General features: G+C 43.0%; 1 protein-coding gene across 8 annotated transcripts in view; it reads left to right on the forward strand.

Moving 5' to 3' along the window:
• NCAM2 (neural cell adhesion molecule 2) overlaps nucleotides 1-24,467 on the forward strand; it is a 305,171-nt gene that overhangs the window by 86,432 nt on the left and 194,272 nt on the right. For all 8 annotated transcript variants that reach the window (XM_077342446.1, XM_077342443.1, XM_077342444.1 and 5 more), the window contains exon 2: nucleotides 17,149-17,223. In XM_077342446.1, coding sequence (XP_077198561.1) covers nucleotides 17,149-17,223 — 75 coding nt within the window. The remainder of the gene's footprint in view (nucleotides 1-17,148; nucleotides 17,224-24,467) is intronic.

Raw genomic sequence — 24,467 nt, forward strand, 5'->3', positions numbered from 1 at the left:
GATATCCCAGGCCATAGTCCAGTGCTAACTTTATTTCAACGTTATTGTTGTCAGTGGAAAAGGGGGTTATGAAAGCCAATAATATTCTGGCAGATGTACAATATCTCTATCACAGTACAATTTCCTTTTGGTGTATTAGTTCATGCTTGATATATAATCCAATTTTTCTTCAGGCATGTGTGCTTTATTCTGCAGAGGAGTTATCTAAAATAATATAACTCCTAATAACCATGACTACCTAATTCTTTAATCCTCTTCATTAGTCAACCTTTTTACGGTCTATAATTTTGAATTGTAGTGAGTCCCTGTGGATTTTCATACACTTTTCTGTGAAAATCACCAGTTTTGTTTGTAATAATGATGGCTAAATCTATGGGGGAAAAAATCAAATTTGCTCTGAAAATGTAGAAGCATGCCATATCTTTTCTTGCCTATAAAACATGAAAACCCTTGTGTAACCCTTTCTAATGGGGAGGGAGGGGTTCAAATCAATAAATGACAGCACCTTTATGGTTTGACAAGATGGAAAATTGGTTCAAAAGTTTTAAAAAATCATTTCAGACATTATTTTTCAATATAACAATATTCATCATCAACTTCAGAACTTCAAAACTATATATATAACAAAATCACAATAGCTAATCTGGCATGCCGTGTTCAATTCTGCACTCCCCCACATGCAGCCAGCTGGGTGACCTTGGGCTTGCCACAGCACTGATCAAACTGTTCTGACCGAGCAGTGATATCAGGGCTCTCTCAGCCTCACCCACCCCACAGGGTGTCTGTTGTGGGGAGAGGAAAGGGAAGGCCATTGTAAGCTGCTTTGAGCGTCCTTTGGGTAGAGAAGAGCGGCTTATAAGAACCAACTGTTCTTCTTATCTGCTACTTCAGGAACTGACTTGCTGCTGCTCAGGAGTTCACTTCCTGCCTTGGGCCTGCAAAGGAAATAGCAGTTTCCCCTCAGTCAAGCTCTGGGCCTTCTCTCTCCTGCTGCAGGCAAGACTGACTGAGGAAGAAAGAGCCTTACCCTCAAACACCACACAATTGAAAAGGGAAAACTCTAAGGTGCAACCTCCACCTGGCTGTAAGGCCCACCAAGTACCTGCAAAAGAATTAGCAGTTCCCTCAGTCAAGCTCTGGGCCTTCTCTCTCTTGCTACAGGGCCAGACTGACTGAGGGGTGGGGCTTTTGCAACTAATATGTGAGCAACTTAACTTATTGTCCAAGTTCAGTAACCTTTGGCTCCCTACACCTAAATCCTAAACTGGAAATTATTAAAACAAAAATGATATGTGTTACACTTGCATATAGAAAGAGATCGTAAAGAGAAATACTATTAAATTTGTAGAATATTAAATACTATTTTTGCTTATGGTTGCCTGGCATGGTCTGGCTCTGATCAGAGGATCAGTGAAAGGAGGCAGAGACATGGAGGGCTGCTGTTGGTGACAGAGTGAGATCATTTTCTTTTTAAAACATTGTTCATTAATTTGCTACTAATTTACTTTCTCCTTATATCTGCACTCTTATGATCCCTGTTCCAAGGCCTGAGGATCAGTTCATGCACATGAAAGCTCATGTCTTGAATAAATTTTTGTTTGTCTTAAAGATGCCATTGTACTCAAATTTTGTTAGGTTTTCTTCTGGAGTTTATGGCAATTACCCAAAAAGGACTGATGCCATTTCTGTGTTTCCCTTGGAAGTGTCATTGCATTGTGAGCTGAACAGCCATTTTTTAAAAATCTGCCACTCCTTGAAGAAGCAACAGGAAATTGGGACTACGGTATCACCTGACTTCACTGGGAAACTGACAAACTTGCTCCTGCTTTGTTTGACTATAAACTCTACTTCTACCATGTTATTTTTAGGAAGAGGGATTATAGTTTTGGTTTATTTGAATAAAAATGAATCAGCATGGAAAACCCACACATTCCCTATTCACATAACATAATGATTTCATGAATCATAGTCCTAAAAATGTGTCTCTGGAAGGTGCCAGCACTGCATGAACTAAACTGCACTGCAACTAAACTCTGCAGAGAACTCATATGGAACAGTGGTGAGTTTTGTGCTTGAGTGAGCAGTAGTCCAGCTGGGCTAATCCCTGATGATACTTCTTATGCTGGGGAATTGATAAAACTCCTGGGAGCAAGAAGGAAGTTCTCATTGGGTGCTGTATCAGAGTACATGGAACTTTTAACTGAGTTCTGGAGAAGGCAGCCATTACCATATGCTGGTCCTAAACAGCCATAAAAAGTTGCAAGGTAATGGAAACCCTTTAGAGATCTGTAATATTATCAGCTAAGGAGTTTGTCCTATATTTTAACATCTGTTAGGACACACTCCCCCTTCAAGGATCGCTGCCTTGTTGTGGCAAGGGGGCTTGCGTAGTTCAGTGAAGCTATGAGCTATGCCGTGCAGGGCCACCCAAGACGGACAGGTCATAGCTGAGAGCTCTGACAAAAGGTGATCCACTGGAGAAGGCAATGGCAAACCACTCCAGTATCTTTGCCATGAAAACTCTATGGACAGTTCCAATAGGCATAACGATATGACGCTGGAAGATGAGCCCCTCAGGTCGGAAGGTGTCCAATATGCTACTGGGGATGAGCAGACGGCTAGTACGAGTAGCGCCAGAATGAATGAAGCGGCTGGGCCAAAGCCGAAAGGACGCTCAGTTGTGGAAGTAACTGGTGGCGAAAAGACAGTCCGATGCTGTAAAGATTTTTATTCCATAGGAACCTGGAACGTCAGATCCATGAATCAAGGCAAGCTGGACGTGGTTAAACAAGAAATGAGAAGACTGAACATCGACATTTTAGGAATCAGTGAACTAAAATGGACAGGAATGGGTGAATTTAATTCAGATGACCATCAGGTATACTACTGTGGACAAGAATCTCGCAGAAGAAATGGAGTAGCATTCATAATCAATAAGAGAGTAGGAAAAGCAGTCTTGGGATACAATCCCCAAAATGACAGAATGATCTCAGTTCGAATCCAAGGCAAACCATTCAACATCACAGTGATCCAGGTCTACGCCCCAACCACTGCTGCTGAAGAGGATGAAGTTGATCAGTTCTATGAAGCCCTACAACACCTTCTAGAAGCAACGCCCAAAAATGATGTGCTTATCATCATGGGGGATTGGAATGCTAAAGTAGGAAGCCAAAAGATAACCGGGATAACAGGCAAGTTTGGCCTTGGAGTACAAAATGAAGCAGGGCACAGGCTGGTAGAATTTTGTCAAGAGAATACAATGGTCATAGCAAACACTCTTTTCCAGCAACCCAAGAGACGACTCTACACATGGACATCACCAGACGGTCAACACAGAAATCAGATTGACTATGTGCTCTGCAGCCAAAGATGGAAAAGTTCTATCCAGTCAATAAAAACAAGACCAGGAGCTGATTGTGGTTCAGATCATGAGCTTCTTGTTGCAAAATTTAGGCTTAAATTGAAGAAAGTAGGGAAAAGCACTAGGCCACTCAGGTATGAACTAAATCATATCCCTGACGAATACACAGTGGAGGTGACAAATAGATTTAAGGAATTAGATCTGATAGACAGTGTGCCTGAAGAATTATGGATGGAGGTTCGCAACATTGTACAAGAGGTAGCAACTAAAACCATCCCAAAGAAAAAGAAATGCAAGAAATCAAAATGGCTGTCTGAGGAAGCTTTACAAATAGCTAAGGAGAGAAGGGAAGTGAAAGGCAAGGGAGAAAGAGAAAGATACACCCAATTGAATGCAGAATTCCAGAGAAAAGCTAGAAGAGATAAGAATGCCTTCTTAAATGAACAGTGCAAACAAATAGAAGAAAACAATAGAATGGGGAGGACCAGAGATCTTTTCAAGAAAATTGGAGATATGAAGAGAACGTTTCATGCAAAGATGGGTATGATAAGGGACCAAAATGGTAGGGACCTCACAGAAGCAGAAGAGATCAAACAAAGGTGGCAAAATTATACAGAAGAACTATACAAGAGCGAGCTTAACATCCCTGATGACCACAATGGGGTAGTTACTGACCTGGAGCCAGACATCCTGGAATGTGAAGTCAAATGGGCCTTAGGAAGTCTGAGCAACAATAAAGCTAGTGCTAGTGGCAGCATTCCAGTTGAACTATTCAAAATCTTAAAGGACGATGCAGTAAAAGTGCTACACTCAATATGCCAGCAAATTTGGAAAACTCAACAATGGCCACAGGATTGGAAAAGGTCAGTTTACATTCCAATCCCAAAGAAGGGCAATGCCAAAGAATGTTCAAACTACCGCACCATCGCACTAATTTCTCATGCTAGCAAAGTTATGCTCAAAATCCTACAAGCTAGGCTCCAGCAATATGTGGACCGAGAACTTCCAGAAGTACAGGCAGGATTTCGAAGAGGCAGAGGAACTAGAGATCAAATTGCCAACATACGCTGGATCATGGAGAAAGCTAGGGAGTACCAGAAGAACGTCTACTTCTGCTTCATTGACTATGCTAAAGCCTTTGATTGTGTGGAGCACAACAAATTGTGGCAAGTTCTTAAAGAGATGGGAATACCAGAGCATCTTATTTGTCTCTTGAGAAATTTATATGCAGGTCAAGAAGCAACAGTGAGAACTGAACATGGAATCACTGACTGGTTCAAAATTGAGAAAGGAGTTCGGCAAGGCTGTATACTGTCACCTTGCCTATTTAACTTGTATGCAGAGCACATCATGAGAAATGCGGGTTTAGAGGAGTCACAAATCGGGATCAAGATTGCAGGGAGAAATATCAACAACCTCAGATATGCAGATGATACCACTCTAATGGCAGAAAGTGAAGAGGAACTAAAGAGCCTGTTGATGCGGGTGAAGGAGGAGAGTGCCAAAGTTGGCTTGAAACTCAACATCAAGAAAACAAAGATCATGGCATCCGGCCCTCTCAATTCCTGGCAAATAGAAGGGGAAGAAATGGAGATAGTGACAGATTTTATTTTCCTGGGCTCCAAGATCACTGCAGATGGGGACTGCAGCAAAGAAATTAAAAGACGCTTGCTCCTGGGGAGGAAAGCTATGGCAAATCTAGACAGCATCCTAAAAAGCAGAGACATCACCCTGCCAACAAAAGTGCGTTTAGTCAAGGCTATGGTCTTCCCAGTTGCAATGTATGGCTGCGAAAGTTGGACCATAAGGAAGGCCGAGCGTCAAAGAATTGAGGCTTTTGAACTCTGGTGCTGGAGAAGACTCTTGCGAGTCCCTTGGACTGCAAGGCGAACAAACCGGTCAGTCCTAGAGGAGATCAGCCCTGACTGCTCTTTAGAAGGCCAGATCCTGAAGATGAAACTCAAATATTTTGGCCACCTCATGAGAAGGAAGGACTCCCTGGAGAAGAGCCTAATGCTGGGAGAGATCGAGGGCAAAAGAAGAAGGGGACGACAGAGAATGAGGTGGCTGGATGGAGTCACTGAAGCAGTAGGTGCAAACTTAAATGGACTCCGGGGAATGGTAGAGGACAGGAAGGCCTGGAGGATCATTGTCCATGGGGTCGCGATGGGTCGGACACGACTTCGCACATAACAACAACAACAAGGACACACATAGAAAGAGGGACAGAGGAATTGAATTTTACTCATTTATTTTGAATTCCTTGATGAGTCTGGTATTGTTCTAAAAGTATGCTTGTGAATATTTTCTTCATAAAAAATATGTTATAGCTTTGTATGCTGGTAGCGGTTCTCTTTACCACATAGAACTTCTCAATTTTGAACACGCAACTTGAAAAGGAACAACAGGGGGAAAGCAGGCAGTTGACAACCAGCTATTCCTCTAGAGGCACACAAAGCAATAAACTGTCCCCATGGTGACCAGCGTGTAGTCTGCATGGTGCTTTTATTCCAATCCCAGTTCGATTCAGTCCCTGCCATCTCCACTGAATGCGATTTCCATTTTGATTTTGTCTGATTTAAATTTTCCCTCTGCAACAAGCATGATTGGTCTGGAGTGACCCTACCTTTATCCTGCAATATTTAGGAGTGGAAATAACCCTCAATATTTTCAGAATTGTATTGAGAAAGCATGAGAAACCATGTGTATCTCCAGCTGCTTCGCATTTGTTGCCAAAGCTCCGTGGTAGAGAGACCTTGCTTGGCCAGGACTGACTCCATGGTAGAGAAGCCCTGATTAGCCAAGGCTGTAAGCTTCTTTTAAAGGGGAATCCCTAATTTTCTCTCAAAAAGCTCTAGAAGCCTTAACTTCTGTGGGTTGAGATTTGCCTCATGTTTTTTTCTCTCTCTCCTCTCCCCCCCCCCCCCCCCGCTTCAAGGAAAGAAAGAAAGAGGCTCCTGCTGGCTCCCCCCTCCCCTTCTGAGCCTCCCTAACACGTTTCTGTTTCAATGGGGGGGGGAGATGAAGACCGAGTTCAAATCGATCTGGATTCAGCAAGATCCACAAGGGAATAAACAACGTATGTGCAGAATCAGCCCAGGAGTTGAGCAGCAGGAGATACATAGACAGGGCCTCAGAATTTGGTAGGGAAGCTGTGAATTCTCACCCTCCCAGTTGGAAATGTCTTGCTAAATTCAGGTGATGTCAGTAGTTACCCGAGAGAAACAGAAAATCCCCTCCAAGTGTTGGGAAAACAGGACGGCAGGGTAGAGCAGGGCCTGCAACCCAGATTGCAATCCTGATTGGCCACTGGTTTATTTATTTTATCTTTTTGAAATCTATTTCCCATAATTTAATTATGTTTTTTAAGTTCTACTATTATTGGAGTAGGAGAAAAAGCTTCCTCTATCCATATTCTCCATCCCATGCATAGGTTTATTAACCTCTTTCATTTCATTCTCCAATGCCTCCATAATCAGTTCCCTGTTCCTGGTATTTTTAAAGAAATGTATATTTTTTTCATTTTAGTGTTTTCAGCTTCTCAAATTGTCCTTTTTCTCATCTTGTTGCAAACTTACATTTGTTTTGCAGGACTTGTGATCCTTTCTGTTAACTTCAGTTGAGGAAATTTCCATTTTTTTAAAATCAGCAATTCCTCAACACCTCAAATAAAGATACAAGATCATAGTTTGGTTTTAATATTTCATGCAGAGTTTTACTTGTTAGATATGGAAGCATGACCTTGAGATATACAGATGAGTAGTCTTCAAAAATGCTAGAAATGGGTCCTTCCCCCACAAAATAAAATTCACATCCTTGTCCACCAGTATTGGGAACAAGGTTTCCTCATTATTTGACTAAATCTTCCAAATATGTAATATGTAATATGACAGTCCTGCTGACTGATAATGTAATTAGCTTTCTGGACAGGTTGTTTTATTGGAATGCTCCCTTAGTAGAATGGGATTTAGTTTTGTTCCACAAGCATAACTTTTAATTTTTCTGAGGATGTTGGGAGACCCCAAGGATTCTCAAAACAAGCCCTAGATAGGTGGCAGATTTTTATGGGTACTTAGATCATTGTGAGACTTAATTTAATTTCACTTGATTGCTGTCATGATTCTGTTGATTGGTTAAAAATGGAGTTAGCTATGTATTTGACTGCAGAAAGTTCAGGAGTGTAGAAGCTTCTAAGAGGGGAAAATACTTCTATAGCCAGTCTTCCTGATACTATTCAATTTTTATTATTAAAATAGCTTTCTTTAAGTCTGGCTTATATTTTAAAATTAGGCAACTCTAAATTCAAAGAGAAGTCTTTAGAATTACTTAAGACCCTTGCATTATAATTGTGGATTTAAGTTTAATTTCACAGAGCTTCCAATTTTTTCCAATTAAAATTAATGGGCAGATTTAAGCATTCTCTACTTCTGAAATCTGGTTAGCTCCTCTAAATAATGGATGTGAAGTTGGTTATATATTATGACAAAAATGGACAACATGTTATGTAATTGTTCTCTTATACTTTATGTATATACGGGATTATTTTGGCCTAGGGCTCAGTATGACTAATCAAGATATAAGAATATAAGGAGTCCTACTGGATCAGGGCAGTGTTCTATGTAATCCAGCATCCTGTCTCACACAGTAGCCAACTAGTTCCCCTGAAGTCTAAAGATAGGGTATAGGAGACTTCCTCTACTGTTGCATCATTTCACTGGTATTCATATTTTTACTGATACTGTTTATTTATTTTATTTATTTACTGCCCTCCCCTGAGGCTCAGGGCGGTTTACATGGAACATAAAAATCAACACATGATACTTAGTTTTTTAAACATGTAAATAACTGCAACAACAGCAAAAATAATAAATAACCAGATCACCAGATATGTGAGATGGAAAAAAACATAATGAACTCGGTCTCAACCAAATGCCTGGTGAAAGAGCTCCCTTCTGCAGGCCCTGCGGAACTGTTTTAGCTCCATCAGGGCCCTGATTTCCTCCAGGTGCTCATTCCACTGGGGAGGGGCCAGAATAGAGAAGGCTTGGCCCTGGTTGAGGCCAGGCGAGCTTCTTTACGACCAGGGATCATTAGCCAGCATAAAGCTCTTTGAGGGGCATAGGCAGGGAGGTGGTCCCTCAGGTACACTGGGCCCTGACCGTGTATGGCAACCTTTCAACTACAATTAAAATAAAGTGCATGTAGCTTTAGTTTGCCTTCTGAGTCCCATATTGCAAATTCAACATTTATATTGAAAAGTTGTAATTTTTAATGAAAATATTTGAGATGAAGCTTTATTTCACCATATTACCAACTGGATATCATTGAAACTAGATAATGTGTACAATTTTCACACTGGAATTAATAGGATTTTAAAATTTTTGTCTGGACTTTGTCCAGAGTGTTTATGATCACTGATTTCAGTGGAATTTAAGCACACCTCAACATAATTGGCAGCTTTTGGATTTTTACTTCAAATGCAATTATAAGATAATTGCATCACCATTTTCATACTGCATCCATCTCTAGGGTCCCATGGGCTTGTATGAACTTTGTATGACTTCTAACAAGTCTCAGATGGGGAAAAACTAAGCTTACTTAAATGATGTCGAGGAAAATTCAAACGTGTCTGTTACATACAGTGTCTGTTCATGCTAACAAACTAGGATATTAATTGGTGAACCAGATCACCAGATATGTGAGATGGAAAAAAAACATAATGACCTCAACAGTATTGTTTGTTGTAATCAGTAGATACACTTTTCATATGTGGCCATTTGCACAATCTAAACAAAACTGGAAACTCTTTATTATTACACAAGCTTCTAGGGGTATTGTTATTTACTGTCACATGGAGACATGAATTTTATAATTCTCCTTGCAATACATGTACAGAAAATATATTTTTGTTGTGGATAGGCATTAAAGAGGTCACCCACTATAAATTGCATTTTGTTGAAACAATAGTTTCACAAATAAAAATGTAAGATATTTTAGGGTGGATTAGCACTTGGCAGCAAAAAGTTGCATCATGAGGGAGAGCCATTAATATATAGCCTCTCTGTCCTGCCTGCTCATTGGATGGCAGCATTCAGTTCACAGTATATCCACCCTCATGTTCCATTTAAAGTGGGACAAGGGCAAACTAATTCCCTGTTTACCAGCTATGAATGCTTCTTTCATTGAATCAACCTGATTTTCAAGTGCTATGGTTATTTTTTTTATGAGTTCATCTTGCATTCTCTGGTTCAATACTGCATGTATTAGACTTGTCAAATGTATTGCTGAGATTCTCTGTTTGGTTTTGATGGGATAATTGGTTCTGCTCTTATAAGAATGCTCTTGGCCTGAAGTTAGAATCATAGAATCATAGAATCATAGAGTTGGAAGGGGCCATACAGGCCATCTAGTCCAACCCCCTGCTCAATGCAGGATTAGCCCTAAGCATCCTAAAGCATCCAAGAAAAGTGTGTATCCAACCTTTGCTTGAAGACTTCCAGTGAGGGGGAGCTCACCACCTCCTTAGGCAGCCTATTCCACTGCTGAACTACTCTGACTGTGAAAAACTTTTTCCTGATATCTAGCCTATATCGTTGTACTTGAAGTTTAAACCCATTACTGCGTGTCCTCTCCTCTGCAGCCAGCAGAAACAGCATCCTGCCCTCCTCCAAGTGACAACCTTTCAAATACTTAAAGAGGGCTATCATGTCCCCTCTCAACCTCCTTTTCTCCAGGCTGAACATTCCCAAGTCCCTCAACCTATCTTCATAGGGCTTGGTCCCTTGGCCCCAGATCATCTTCGTCGCTCTCCTCTGTACCCTTTCAATTTTATCTACGTCCTTCTTGAAGTGAGGCCTCCAGAACTGCACACAGTACTCCAAGTGTGGTCTGACCAGTGCCGTATACAATGGGACTATGACATCTTGTGATTTTGATGTGATGCCTCTGTTGATACAGCCCAAAATGGCATTTGCCTTTTTTACCGCTGCATCACACTGCCTGCTCATGTTTAGTTTACAATCCACAAGTACCCCAAGGTCTCGTTCACACACAGTGCTACCTAGAAGCGTATCCCCCATCCAGTAGGCATGCTTTTCATTTTTCTGACCCAGATGCAGAACTTTACACTTATCTTTATTGAATTGTATCTTGTTCTCATTTGCCCATTTTTCCATTGTGTTCAGATCTCGTTGAACTCTGTCTCTATCTTCCGGAGTATTTGCCAGTCCTCCCAATTTGGTGTCATCTGCAAACTTGATGAGTAGTCCCTCCACCCCCTCATCTAGATCATTAATAAATATGTTAAAAAGTACCGGGCCGAGCACCGAGCCCTGAGGTACCTCGCTACTCACCTCTCTCCAGTCTGATGAAACACCATTGACAACAACTCTTTGAGTGCGGTTCTCTAACCAATTCCCTATCCACCTAACTATCTGAAAATCCAGATTGCAGTCCTTCAACTTATCCATCAGAACATCATGGGGAACCTTGTCAAAAGCTTTACTAAAATCCAAGTAAATGACATCAACCGAATTTCCCCGATCCAGCAAACCTGTTACTTGGTCAAAAAAAGAAACTAGGTTGGTCTGGCAGGACCTGTTGGAGACAAATCCATGCTGACTTCCTTGGATCACCAAATTGTCCTCCAGATGTTTGCAGATCGCTCCCTTTAATATCTGCTCCATTATCTTCCCCACAACAGAGGTCAGACTCACTGGTCTGTAGTTTCCTGGGTCATCCTTCCTCCCTTTTTTGTAGATCGGAATAACGTTTGCTCTTTTCCAGTCCTCCGGGACATCTCCAGTCCTTAAAGAGGTTCCAAAGATGATGGACAAGGGCTGTGCAAGTTCTCTGGAAAGTTCTTTGAGTACTCTCGGGTGCATTTCATCTGGACCAGGGGATTTGAACTCATCCAGTGCAGCTAAATGCCTCTCGACAACCTCTCTATCCATGTTAACCTGCCACCCAGACACTATCCTTTGGCTACAGCCATCTCTAGATGTGCCTAAACACTTTGACCTGTGGGAAAAAACTGATGTAAAATAGGCACTAAGCCTTTCTGCTTTCTCTGCATCTTTCGTTAGAGTTTGTCCATCTGCACCCAACAGTGGGCCTATTGCCTCCTTGACTTTACGTTTGCTCCTCACATAACTGAAAAATCTTTTCTTGTTACAATGGGCTTCCCTGGCCAATCTTAGCTCACTCTCAGCTTTGGCCTTTCTGATGATTGATCTACAGTGCCTAGTAACCTGTATGTACTCTTCTTTAGAGCTCTGTCCTTCCTTCCATTTCCTGAACATTTTCCTTTTCTTTCTTAGTTCCTCTTGAAGTTCTCTGTTCATCCAAATAGGCTTCTTAGAGCTCCTGCAGTGTTTTCGTCTTTCTGGGATAGTCATTGATTGAGCATGCAATAGCTCCTGTTTGAGTAGCGCCCACAATTCACATGCTCCCTTCCCTTCCAGCATTCTCGTCCATGGTATGACACTCATCATGTCTCTGAGTTTATTAAAGTTTGCCCTACGAAAATCCAACATCCGCGTCTGGCTACAAGCTTCCTTGGCTCCCCATCTCAAAAGGAATTCTGTGAGGACATGGTCACTTCCCCCTAGGGTCCCCACCTCCTTCACCTCATCCACCAACTCTTGCCTGTTGGTCAGTATTAAGTCCAGTATGGCTGAACCTCTTGTGGGTTCATCTACCATTTGATAAATGAAATTGTCAGCCAGGCAGGTCAGAAACTTGCATGACTGAGGACGCTTCGCAGAGTTTGTTTCCCAGCACACATCTGGGAAATTGAAGTCACCCATGATGACAAGGTCCTGCCGTTTGGATATTTTCTCAAGCTGCTCACAAAGTGCAGCATCCACATCCTCTCGTTGGTCAGGCGGTCGGTAGCAGACACCAACCACCACACTGTTTGTTTTCCCCTCGCTTATTTTCACCCAGATGCTTTCCACTGCAGATATGCTCTCCTTCACTAGCATTTCCTGACAGGTAAGCCCTTTCCTCACATACAGTGCCACTCCTCCACCTCTTCGATCTATTCTGTTTTTTCTGAACAGTTCATATCCATCCACCATTACATTCCAGTCATGAGAATCATTCCACCAAGTTTCTGTGATGCCTACTAGATCATACATTTCCATCAGCATGAGAAGTTCCAGCTCTTCCTTTTTATTGCCCATGCTTCGGGCGTTAGTATAAAGACAACTGAATCCTTTTACTTTTGGTTCCCTATGAGCTGGCCTTGCCGGTTGGGCTGCCTCCGATCGTTTTCCTTCCATACACTCCCTATGTTGATCGTCTCCTTCCCCTAGTGGCTTTAGTTTAAAGGTCTCCTGATGAATCTCCCCAGGTTCCTGCCAAACACATTCTTCCCCAGTTTCGATAAGTGCAGTCCATCAGGTGCTAGTAGGCCTTCCTCAAGAAAGCCTATCCCATGGTCCCAGAAACCAAATCTCTCCTGCCGGCACCAACTACGCAGCCAGTGATTCACCTCCATTATCTTCCTCTCCCGATGCATTCCTCTTCCCTTGACAGGCAAGATTGAAGAGAAGTTACTTGCTATTTAGTGTGTGGCTGTTCTTTGCTTTGGAAAAAGTATGGATTTCTCCCATCATAGAAAACAATGGGAGGGAAGATGGCATGGGATAACCAAATATCATCAGCTCTCAGAAGCAAAGCAGATTGGTATTTGGATGGCAAATCCAAATAAAGGCAATGCAGAGAAAGGCAGAGAAAGGCAATGGCAGACCACCATTGTTTCTCACATGCCTTGGAAACCCCTTGCAAAAGTCACCATAAGTTGGCTGCAACTTGACACTTTACAAATACACAGCAAAGATGGAGGATAGCCTAGTGAGTCATGTGATGTGCTAATCAGTTGCCTGACAGTTGCTCTCATGCCTGTCCTAAATAAGTCCTCATACAAAAGCCAAAACAGGCCGGACAGACCTGCTACCCCTGACAGAAACCAAGGCTTAAAGGCTGGAAATATTCTTGTGGATGCCTAGCAATGGTGACTGAGGCGTTTGTTTCTGAAAGTTATTGGTGATGTTATTATTCTAACCCACAATCTATTCGTTTAAGTTTTCATTTTTTTCTGCAAACATGGAACTTTTTTTTTCAAATTTATAGAAAGATCTGCTATAGAATCATAGAAATGGAAGGGGCCATACAGGCCATCTGGTCCAACCCCCTACTAAATGCAGGATCAGCCTAAAGCATCCATGATAAGTATTCATGTAGCAGCTGCTTGAAGAATCATTTCCTCAATTGCTGGATTTACATATCAATAGATTTGGCAACACTGAGAATTAGATGTGTTAATATATATTCTAGTCCCAACACCACAGATGCAAAGCAGTATTTAAGATTAGTATCTATTTTGGTTCACTGGAGTTCTAGCAACTAGATGGACTTAATATTTTCTGATATTCATGCAAGCCCAAATCAAGAAAGAAAGTGGAGGGAGAGGAAACAAAATTCTACGTGTGATACATGTGATACATGCAGATATAAAGAATCATATTTCAAAAGTAACTGTTTTGCTTCTTTGAAAGAGCCCAACCGTATGAAATATTGTTTCTGCATCATTCTTTTTCTTGGGTGAAAATGCAGAATTCAATTGCATGTGTGTGTGTAAATATATGCACATGTGTGAGTATGACACACAGAGAGCTCTGACAGGATGGTTCTGTGAGAACAGCATTATTAGGCTGTGCCTAGTCCAAGATCACCCAGGTGGTGGCAGGTGGAGGCGCAGGAAATCAAACCTGGCTTACCAGATGAGAAGCCACCACACTTAGTCACTGCATCAAGCTGGCATATAATGATGGTTTCTCATCTGGCAAGCCAGGTTTGATTCCCTGCTCTTCCACATGCATCCAGCTGTGTGATCTTGGGCTAGGCACAGCCCTGACAGTGCTCATCCTGCAGAGCTTAGGCATTACATTGCACACTACAAAAATTATTTATATATACATTGCAGTGTGTAATGTAATGTCTCTCTGCATGGTGAGCTGGGAAATGTAAGCAAAAGAACAAAGAATCACCAGAGGATCGTACCATCAGACCAGGAGTCCACGGGACAAAATTGACATGGGACATGACACTTGTCCACTTTTAAGGGAACCCCACGGGGTTCCCAAATTCAGGGTGGTTGGGGATAAGGTTTGTCAGGATAAGCCTCATAGAATCTGCTGACCAGTTTTGGAGTAAAGATGTCCTCCACATCCACCAGTCCACCCAGGAAGACCCTTCCATGCAATCAACTACTGTAGACTCCCCCTGATGTACCTCGAGCCCAGCATGTTAGAGAGTTCATAATGCTTATCCCTTCCCCACCATGACCAGAGGGGGAGAGTCAGGATGCCATTTGTCAGGATAATATAAAACATGAGGTGGACTTTCAGGAAGGAGGAAAGTAATTCTACCAGTGCAGCGACCTTATTGATCATGTCCAAAATTTTGAAGGGCCTAAAAAAATGGTAGTTCAGCTTTTTCATGGAATAATGGTTCTTGAGGTGACCGTTTACGCACTGGGAACTTCATTGCCCCAGCTCCCATGCAGGAGCACAAATCAGGGGCAGATGAGGTGCACCGGGCCAAATGGTCTCCCCGCAGGAAGAGGTGGGGCAACCTGCCATGACTAAAACTCCAGCCTACAGCCTGGCATGAAACCTCCAGTGTGTAAATGGCCAAGGAGATGAATACCATGTTTCCTGTCTTGAACCCAGTACCGGGGACCACATCAGATCAGACCATATCTCGTTAGCTCCCTCTAAAGATTCCACTACCCCATCCCTTGATTCATGCACATTAGCTGCCCACCCAAACTTGTGGAAGGGTCACAGAGCATACCCATAGATGATCCCAAAGAGGGAGATGATCCCAAAGGGTGCCCTGGTGGGGGGCATTGTGCACATACTCAGTCAGAGGGAGCACCAATATCTAATTATCCTGCTATTAGTTAATAAAACAGCAAAGATACTGCTCCAGGATCTGGTTGTTCTTTTCAGTCTGCCCATGGCTCAGCAGCCCATATGCGGAGCTGAGCTCTTTATCAACCCTGCCAGTTTGAAAAGGTCCTGCCAAAATTTAGCAGCAAATTGGGTCCTGTGTTACCGATTGTTTTATCAGGGAAAGAGTGAAGATGGAAGATGTGCTGCACAAAAAACTCTGCATGGTGTTAGGCAGTGGGAAGAGAGGTTTATGGCACATTGTCAGCCTATTTCAAAAGAGGTCTACCACTACCTGGATTGCTGATTTTCCATTGCTGGGTGGGAGTTCTGTGATAAAGTCTGTGGATATGCTGAGGAGTCTCCAGAGGTTTCAGGAGATCAGGAGGCTTTCCTGCCCCCCACTTAGGCCTATTATGCACGGCCGCTGAAATGGCGGCATGGAGAACGCGGAGGAGGAAGAAGCGAAGCAAACCACTTATGCATGGGATGGAACACAATGGCGGCAAAACCCAGAATATCTGATTATGCACGCGGATACTCCGGAGCCGCGCCCTGGTCCCGGGAAGCTCCACTTTCTTCCACATCTCGCTAAACGGCTTTTTTGGCGGCATACGTTGACTCTGCACCCGGTTGCCGCCTGCAGCGTGCATAATTGGTGATTTTAGCCACCGCCATTCCACCCTGAATATGGACCTTCCACTCCGTGCATAATGGGCTTTAGTCATGACGCAGACCAGGCATCCCCTCACATCCCTATGAAGGTGGGGCCACCAGAACTGCTTCTGGACCAAACAAAGTTTTCCTGAAACCAAAGTGTCCAGCAACCTTGAAGTATGCATCCTGCAGGTCAAGCTTGGTATACACCTTGTCCCTCCCCTCCAACTTCTCCAACAAGTCTTTGATCAGGAGAATGGGTGACATTGGTTGACAAGCTGTCACGACCCATGGCATGTAGTCCAGAGTTCCCCCTCGGAACCAACAGAGCAATATCCCAGGCAAATGGAATGTAGCTAACCAGGGATTGTAGAAGGCATGGTACAAAGGTGAACTAGGATGTATACAAGCTTGGCCCCCCGGCCCCAATACTGTGCAGGAAAAAAACGCTCCCAGAAAAGGACTGTTTGAGCGGAACACTGAGATAAGGGGCTCTGCCTATTAAAAACCCTGCCTTTGTTGGAAGTACAGGCCAAACACAAAGAATCACCAGAGGGAGGGGTGGCCAGGAATACTGCACTTCTAGGATGGGAGTTCTTGGGACAGACTGACATGGGACATAACACTCTTCTATTTTAACACATGGTGTCCTTCAAATACTCTCTTTCTTTCAAAGGTGCTTTGAAATTTTGAAAAGTGTAATACTAAATCTATGGCTGGCTAGAGATAAAAGCTTTCTAATTATTTCATCTACCATGCATTGTCTACATGGAAAGATCCATTGTCATGTTTTATGAACAATAAAAACTGAAGATCATTGTGCATTTTGTTTAGTAACTCTGTGAGATTAGACAGATACTGGGTTTATTGTCTTTAGTTATGGAATTCATAAAAACAGATATGAAGAAGAGCAGAGCAAACAGGATGTCTATGTCTTATTTTTATTAATGTGTGAACCTCTGATCCCTTACCAAGGTTTCTAAACTGTCACCTATAATTCCTCTACTTTGAATTAATCCACAAAACCAAGACTGAGGACAGCCTATTATTTCCCTATTGGGAGTCCAGTTTCTAGAAAGAAGGTTATATGGTGGTTGAGCATGTAGGAAGCTTCTTAATTTTAACTAATATATAATGGGCTTTACAATTTATCTCCCTTATATTTTACAGCACTACTACAAGTATCAATTTCCCTCAGTAAAGCAGAAGTCAGTGTGGGTGTATCCAAATTCTTCACGTGTACAGGTATATATATTTAATTTCAATGTGTTTAAATACATTTGTTGAAAATGCCTTGCTTAGTTGTGCATAATATACCTTCATAATATATATGAAGGTATGGATATATCTTTTTTTACTTTCCCTTACAAGCCTCTAGCCCCATACTGCATGGCACGGAATGACAGCTGATTGCTACTGGTAGCTTGGGGTTGCAAATATATTATGTGCCACAAACCATCACTGATAACCAATATTATTGTCAGAGGCTTGGAGCTGAAAGCATGCAAGTCATTGTTGATCACATGATCAGCATGAGTTTAAGCCTTCCCTAAGCCCTCTCCCTCCATCCTTTCTCCACTTTGATTTTTTTCCCAATAACCTTCCATCCCTCTGAATCCTGTTACACAAACAGCTCCATTCACATTTTCTTCTCATTATTTTTTCTGTCTACCCATGCTATTAATTTTTTCCCCTCAGTATTTTTGCTTTCTGACTTTTTCTTATCTATTTTTATTATCAAGTGTAATTTGGAGTTGTATAACAGCCTCAGAGATCTCCTGAAGGGATTTGTTTTTCTCAGCAAGATCTGTGCACATGCAGACAAAAGAGCTCTAGGTCAATATATGTACAATGAGGATTATAAAGCTTTGTGGGATTGTGACTAGGGCATTCTGTGGGGGAAGTTGTATGGAAGCAAAGAAAAAAAATCCAAGATGCAGGCTACTTGGATAAAGGGGGCAGAGAAGACAAATGTTCTTCATTGATTGCTGTATTTTCACTACATACATTTTTAAGAACAACCTAAAATTGAATTTAAAATCATATATGAACATTTTTTGTCATTAATCACTATGATATAGGGGAAAACACCTAGTCAAAATTCCCATCTTTGCATCTATTAAAAGTAAAAATGTCATCGCAGGTAATGAAATCAGCATATTTAAGGAGTCGAAACGCCCAGTACGAAAGGGGAGGGGAGGGAATTGTTCACACTGAATTGAATTAGCCCTCCTGTAAATGGTGTGGGGAGAGTGGAAGCTAATATTTGTCAGTTATAGGTAGGTCTTCTGAGTAATGGCCCTGGTCTTTTGTTCTTTCAGTTCCAACATGGCAATTAAGGATTCAGATGAAGAGAAATGGTGACTGTAGCATGGTTGCTACCTATTCCATTGTACCACTCATGAGGGTTTAATAGCAACTTGTCATAGAGAAATGTACATTTACATTTTCTTCTAAATTATATATATATATATATATATATATATATATATATATATATATATATATATATATATATATATATCACTATGATAGAGTGGAAAAAACCTAGTCAAAATTCCCATCTTTGCATCTATTAAAAGGCTTGCTTCAGGTCAGTAGCCGTGTCAGTCTGTAGTGGTAGGATAGAAGTTTAGTCCAACCAACAAGATTTCCATGATGTAAGTCACAGCTACAGCTTGCTTGGTCGGGTGTATCTGACAGAGTCAGATTTACTAAAAAAAAAAATTGTCTGCTGAAAATGTTGTTCTTAGAAGTGCTGTTGAATTTGGAAAATTTGGAGTGAAGCTAACATGGTTGTTAAAGAATGCTGAGTGTGTGGGCCATTATTTATTTATTTGATGACTGATCATTTGATTACCCAGCACTCCTGGACTAGCCAGATCATACTGCAGAGGCCCACGGAACTGAGTTTTCAGTAGACCTCATGGCTACTTCTTATAGATCTATGTTGATGAAAGTAGAATCAGGCTGATAGGCCAAGGACAGGTCCAGGTCCCAAATGAAGGGTTCATTTGTTGGAGACATGTTCATGATAATTTCATCCAGTGGTGCGGCTTGACAGCTTTAGACATGTGTGTGATACAATTACAATAGGAAGAGCAGAGGTGGCAGTAACTTGCTTTTTGCAGTTCAGGTTTGCTTGCGGTGATTCCAGTCCATTGTGATGGACTCAAACTGAACAGCCCAGCCTAATTGCATCAGATCTTGGAAGCTGAGCAGGGTCAGCTTTGGCTCCCGCTTGGAAGGGAGACGTCCAAGGAATACCAGGGCAAAGCCTGGCAATCAGATGATCTTCAAATCTCCTGGCTATATTACACACGTAACATATATTAAATTAAAAAACTAAATAAATGTCCATTGTGATTTCTTTGTAAGGGGCCTATGCCCCTCAAAGAGCTCTTCGCTCCGCCACCACCAACCAGCTAATGGCCCCTGGCCCTAAAGATGCCCGCCTGGCCCCAACCAGGGCCAGAGCATTCTCTATCCTGGCTCCCACCTGGCGGAATGAGCTCCTGGAGGAGATCAGGGCCCTGACAGAGCTAAAACAGTTTTGCAGGGCCTGCAAAAAGTCGCTCTTCCACCAGGCATAACCAACAACGTCTGAAGGGCCCCTGCTACCTCCCTCCCAGAACTCCATTAATGCACTCTGGACCTGTTTGCACTGTTGCAATGTTATAATTATCAGTTATTAATACTATTGTTATAGTTATTTATATGCTATGGATTGTTTCATGTATTGTTTAGACGTTTTATGTAAACAGCCCTGAGCCTTCGGGGAGGGCGGTATATAAATATAATAATTATATATATATATATATATATATACACACACACACACACACACACACACACACACACACACACATACATATTTATATTTATATTTATATTTATATTTATATTTATATTTATATTTATATTTATATTTATATTTATATTTATATTTATATTTATATTTATATTTATATTTATATTTATATTTATATTTATATTTATAATCCTCTACACTTGTTCTATGAATGCTTTATGAAGTGTTGGAAAGTCAGTTTTAGAAAACACTTGAACAATGTACATCCATAACTGCTCTATTGATTCCTGTGGCTCCAGAGCTTTTTCACATGCCACTTCCAGCTCTTCTAATTTAGTTTGCATACAAGAGTTGTGGAATGTATTTGTTTTGCATTGAAAATTTATTTAGGTATATTTATAGTCATGTATTCAATAAGAATAGTTAAATTTGCTATTAGGTTTATGTTGGGACTAGTAATCAAGCCCATTGCAGTTCTAAATGCAATGGGCACTAGCAGTGAGTGTGGGTTTGGGGGGGGGAATACCTGCAGTCTTTGGAGGGGGTTTGAAAGGGGAGAAGGGGGCAGGGTAAGGGACACACTCTCAGCCACCCACCCACCCCCTCTCTCAGAACCCCCCCCCCCGAGAAGCAGCGCCGCGGTCCTCCCTCCCAAGGCCAGTCAGAACCCCAGGTCCACTTACCAACCTTGCGCTGGTCCTGGTTGCTGTCTGCTGGTCTTCGGCCATCGCAGTTCCCAGGAGAAGGCCGGCCGGGCCACCCCCCCACCGGAAGCCGAAGGCGGGCCCAGCCACCCCCCCACCCGAGGCTCTCTGGAGCCTTTCCCCGGCCGCAGGAACGGCTTCGCAGCATCTACGACGCTGCGAAGCCGCTCCTGCGTCCGGGGAAAGGCGGGCCCGGCCACCCCCCCACCAAGGCTCTCTGGAGCCTTTCCCCGGCCGCAGGAACGGCTTTGCAGCGTCTACGACGCTGCGAAGCCGCTCCTGCGTCCGGGGAAAGGCGGGCCCGGCCACCCCCCCAGCCGAGGCTCTCTGGAGCCTTTCCCCGGCCGCAGGAACGGCTTTGCAGCGTCTACGACGCTGCGAAGCCGCTCCTGCGTCCAGGGAAAGGCGGGCCCGGCCACCCCCCCACCCGAGGCTCTCTGGAGCCTTTCCCTGGCCTGACGCTGCTTCAGGCCAGCAGCAAAGGAGCAACTGCGAGCCGCGCTTCGCGTGGCTCGCAGTTGCTGGCAGCGGGAATCAGAGGGACCAATCGGCAGGCGCTTCGCGCCTGCCGATTGGTCCCTCTGATTGTCTGTCATGAGGAAGGGTCCAATCTGGACCCTTCCTCATCCCGGACACATCCCGCCCCAGAACCTCTTACTGTCTTATTTAGTCCGTGGCGCCCGCGGCGCCACGGGCGGTTTACAGATGGTGCAAAGGGCACATGCCTCTCATGTGGCTCTTTTGACAAATCCCAATTGAGAATGAAGCCCTCTATAAACCACAGATTAAGTATGATTGGTTTAGGCAAGTTGGTTAATATGGAGTTTCTTCTTCAAGCATGACCCTTTCTGTATTCAGAACTCATTTTCAATTATTGGAAAAGTTGCTGTTCTTTTAATTTGAAGACTGTGTCTGCATTCTGCACCTTTAAAAAAATCTAATTTTCTTTTGGGAATTGCAGAGTATGTGTTCTTTACCCCAATGAGAAAACGTGGATATTGTTGCAGCACTGTTCACCCCCTTTGTGCCATATGGTGGGTCTTCCCTTGTTGGTCAGTTTTGGAAAGGGTGTGCTATTTGAAATTGTAAACAGAGATTATTTTAGATACATTGATTGCTGCATAGCCACCTTGCTGAATGTTTAGTGTTTCTCTTACTTTCAGTACAGCTAAGCATTTAAAGATTTCAACACATTACTAATGTAATCCACACACACACATACACATACACACACAAATAGTGCAGGAGGGAGCTCCTCATCAGGTGTTGTTGGATACTGTTTATCTTTATATAAAATAAGTTATATTAAAAAAGTAACACCTGTGCCAACACCTGGAGGAAGAGACACAAATGAGACTGTACCTGATGGCTGTGTCAGTGATATGAATTGGACCAGTGGGATTACAGAAGTTCTGAAACTGGCATGGCCAAGGAATGCTTTGGGGAACATATTTTTGCCCCTGCAGTGGTGGGACTGGCCATAGCTGAGCACCTCGATTTCTCTAGCAAGCAGGGCTTGCCAACTCTCACCTGCCTGCCTACCACCCCTACGACAACACATGCCCATACAGACACTCAGAAAGAAGTGGTTCCAGGTGCTTTACTTCAGAAGCAAGGCAGAGCTCCACAGTGGCAGCCTTCTGCACTCATATTAGCAGTAGTAAAAAAAACAAAACAAAAAACAAAGACTAGCCAACCAGCCAACAAGAGTCATAAATGAAAGCTGATGAAACATTTGTAAACAAACAGAGAATCTTCTTTATTCTTAAAGAACAAAGTCAAAGCCAAAATGAGATCCAATAATTAACTTTATTGGATTACTAGATCTTGTTTTGGCTTTGATTTACTTCTTTAAGAATACAGAAGATTCTGTTTGTATATAGCTGTTTCATCAACTTTCTTTTCATCTGTTACACCTAGGTGAGTGACTGAGCCAGGAGTGAGGCATCAGGCTGGCACCACCACCATTTGGCTGGAGAAACACTAAACATTCAGCAAGATGGGTACATGACTGTGAATGAAGCTGGAATAATATTATTTTTTTATTTTTTACTGTACCCCAAACTGCCCAATAAGGAAAGGCCTGCTAAGCTGCACAGTATGACTGGTGGGGGAGTAGCCTTCTCCCTGGGAGTGAAATAAGGGGGGGGGGGGGGAGGCACAATAACACCCTCAAAAAAACCCATACAGATTAGCAGCAAACAGAAAACAAACTGAGAGCTGGAGGGAGCAAAATCTATGAAAGAAGAAGAAAGAAAACCTGAGACATTTTATGCATGGCAGCAGCCTTAATGGGCAGTTGCCAGTTTATTGCATTGGGGCAGCATGTCCCTCTACGTCTTTGGATGCCAATGGGGGAAGATTTTCCCCGGCACACATGGTCTGCCTTGGAGTTGTGTGCACACACACATGATTCCTGGGTTGAAAGGTTCCACCACACTTTGCTGTGATGTTGGGGAGGGGCAGGAAGTTATTTCCACAAGGGTGTCATGAAATTCCACCTTTGTGGAAGTTTTAAAAAGTCTCTCATTCAGCTCTGCAGAACCAAAAAGCCAAACAGGGTGTTTTCTGTCCCTTATGGTCCATCAGTGACATTGTTCATAAGTGGGGATTAGCTCTGCTGCCATGCAAGCACCTGTCCAGCCTTTTCTCCCTGTATATAATCAGTCTGACATACATCCACAGTGTAAGCAAAGTGACATGCAGAATGGAGTAAAAACAACAGCAGCAATGGGTATACATGGTGAAAGTGGAGGGAAACACCAGTGCATAAAATTCCAATGTGATACTAATTGCCTAGTTATGCTCCAGCTTTCCTGAGTGCGCTCTTGTATGACTCAAATTTTGTTTTGTTGCTGTAGCACATCTAGAAGACATGGAAGTATTCCTTACAGAATTCTTTGATACATTATGAAGTCTAGAATGCACAGGATCAAAATAGTGCTGACTTCATTACATATAATAATTTAATTAATATTTATTCCAGCTAATTCTATTTTAATGTATAATATATTATTAAAAATGATTACCAAAAATACATTTTAAAAGTACTAAGAAAATTATAAATGATCCTGGACAAATTTGGTGCTGAAAAATATTTAGTCCGTTTGATTCAGGTTTTTGATTTGTAAGGTTGTTTCATATTTTAACTTGAAAGATGAATTCAATCTTAACACCGCCCGTGGCGCCACGGGCGCCACGGACTAAATAAAACGGTAAGGCGTTCTGAGGCGGGATGTGTCCGGGATGAGGAAGGGTCCGGATTGGACCCTTCCTCCGGACAGACAATTGGAGGGATCAATCGGCAGGCGCGAAGCGCCTGCCGATTGGTCCCTCCGATTCCCAGCCCCGAGCAATTGCGAGCCGCGCGCAGCGCGGCTCGCAGTTGCTTCTTTGCCGCCGGCCTGACGCCCCAAGAGGCCAGCCCACATGGCCACAACAGAAACCTCCGGGTAAACACCAACATAAAAAGAAAAATAAACAGACGAAAAGCGCCATTCCCTGGCGCGCCTTGCATTAAGCAGCCGGCCTGGGGGCTCCCAGCCCACATGGCCGCTAAGGAGACCTCCGGGGAAACACCAACATAAAAAAAAAAAAAAGGCCAGCCGCTAGGGAGCGCCCGGCCTGACGCCCCGAGAGGCCAGCCCGCATGGCCCCAACAGAAACCTTCGGGGAAACACCAACATAAAAAAAAAAACAACAGACGAAAAGCCCCATTCCTTAGCGCGCCTCGCATTAAGCCGCCGGCCTGGGGGCTCCCAGCCCGTATGGCTGCTAAGGAAACCTCCGGGGAGACACCGACTTAAAAAAAAAAAAAAACAGACGAAAAGCCCCATTCCTTAGCGCGCCTCGCATTAAGCAGCATGGCCGCAATGGAAACCTCCGGGGAGACACCGACATAAAAAAAAAAAAAAAAAAAAACCGAAAAGCAACATTACCTGGCTCGCCGTCTATAGCAGTGGTCCCCAACTTGC

The sequence above is a fragment of the Paroedura picta genome, chromosome 6 (genome assembly GCF_049243985.1).
Source record: "Paroedura picta isolate Pp20150507F chromosome 6, Ppicta_v3.0, whole genome shotgun sequence".
NCBI lineage: Eukaryota > Metazoa > Chordata > Lepidosauria > Squamata > Gekkonidae > Paroedura > Paroedura picta.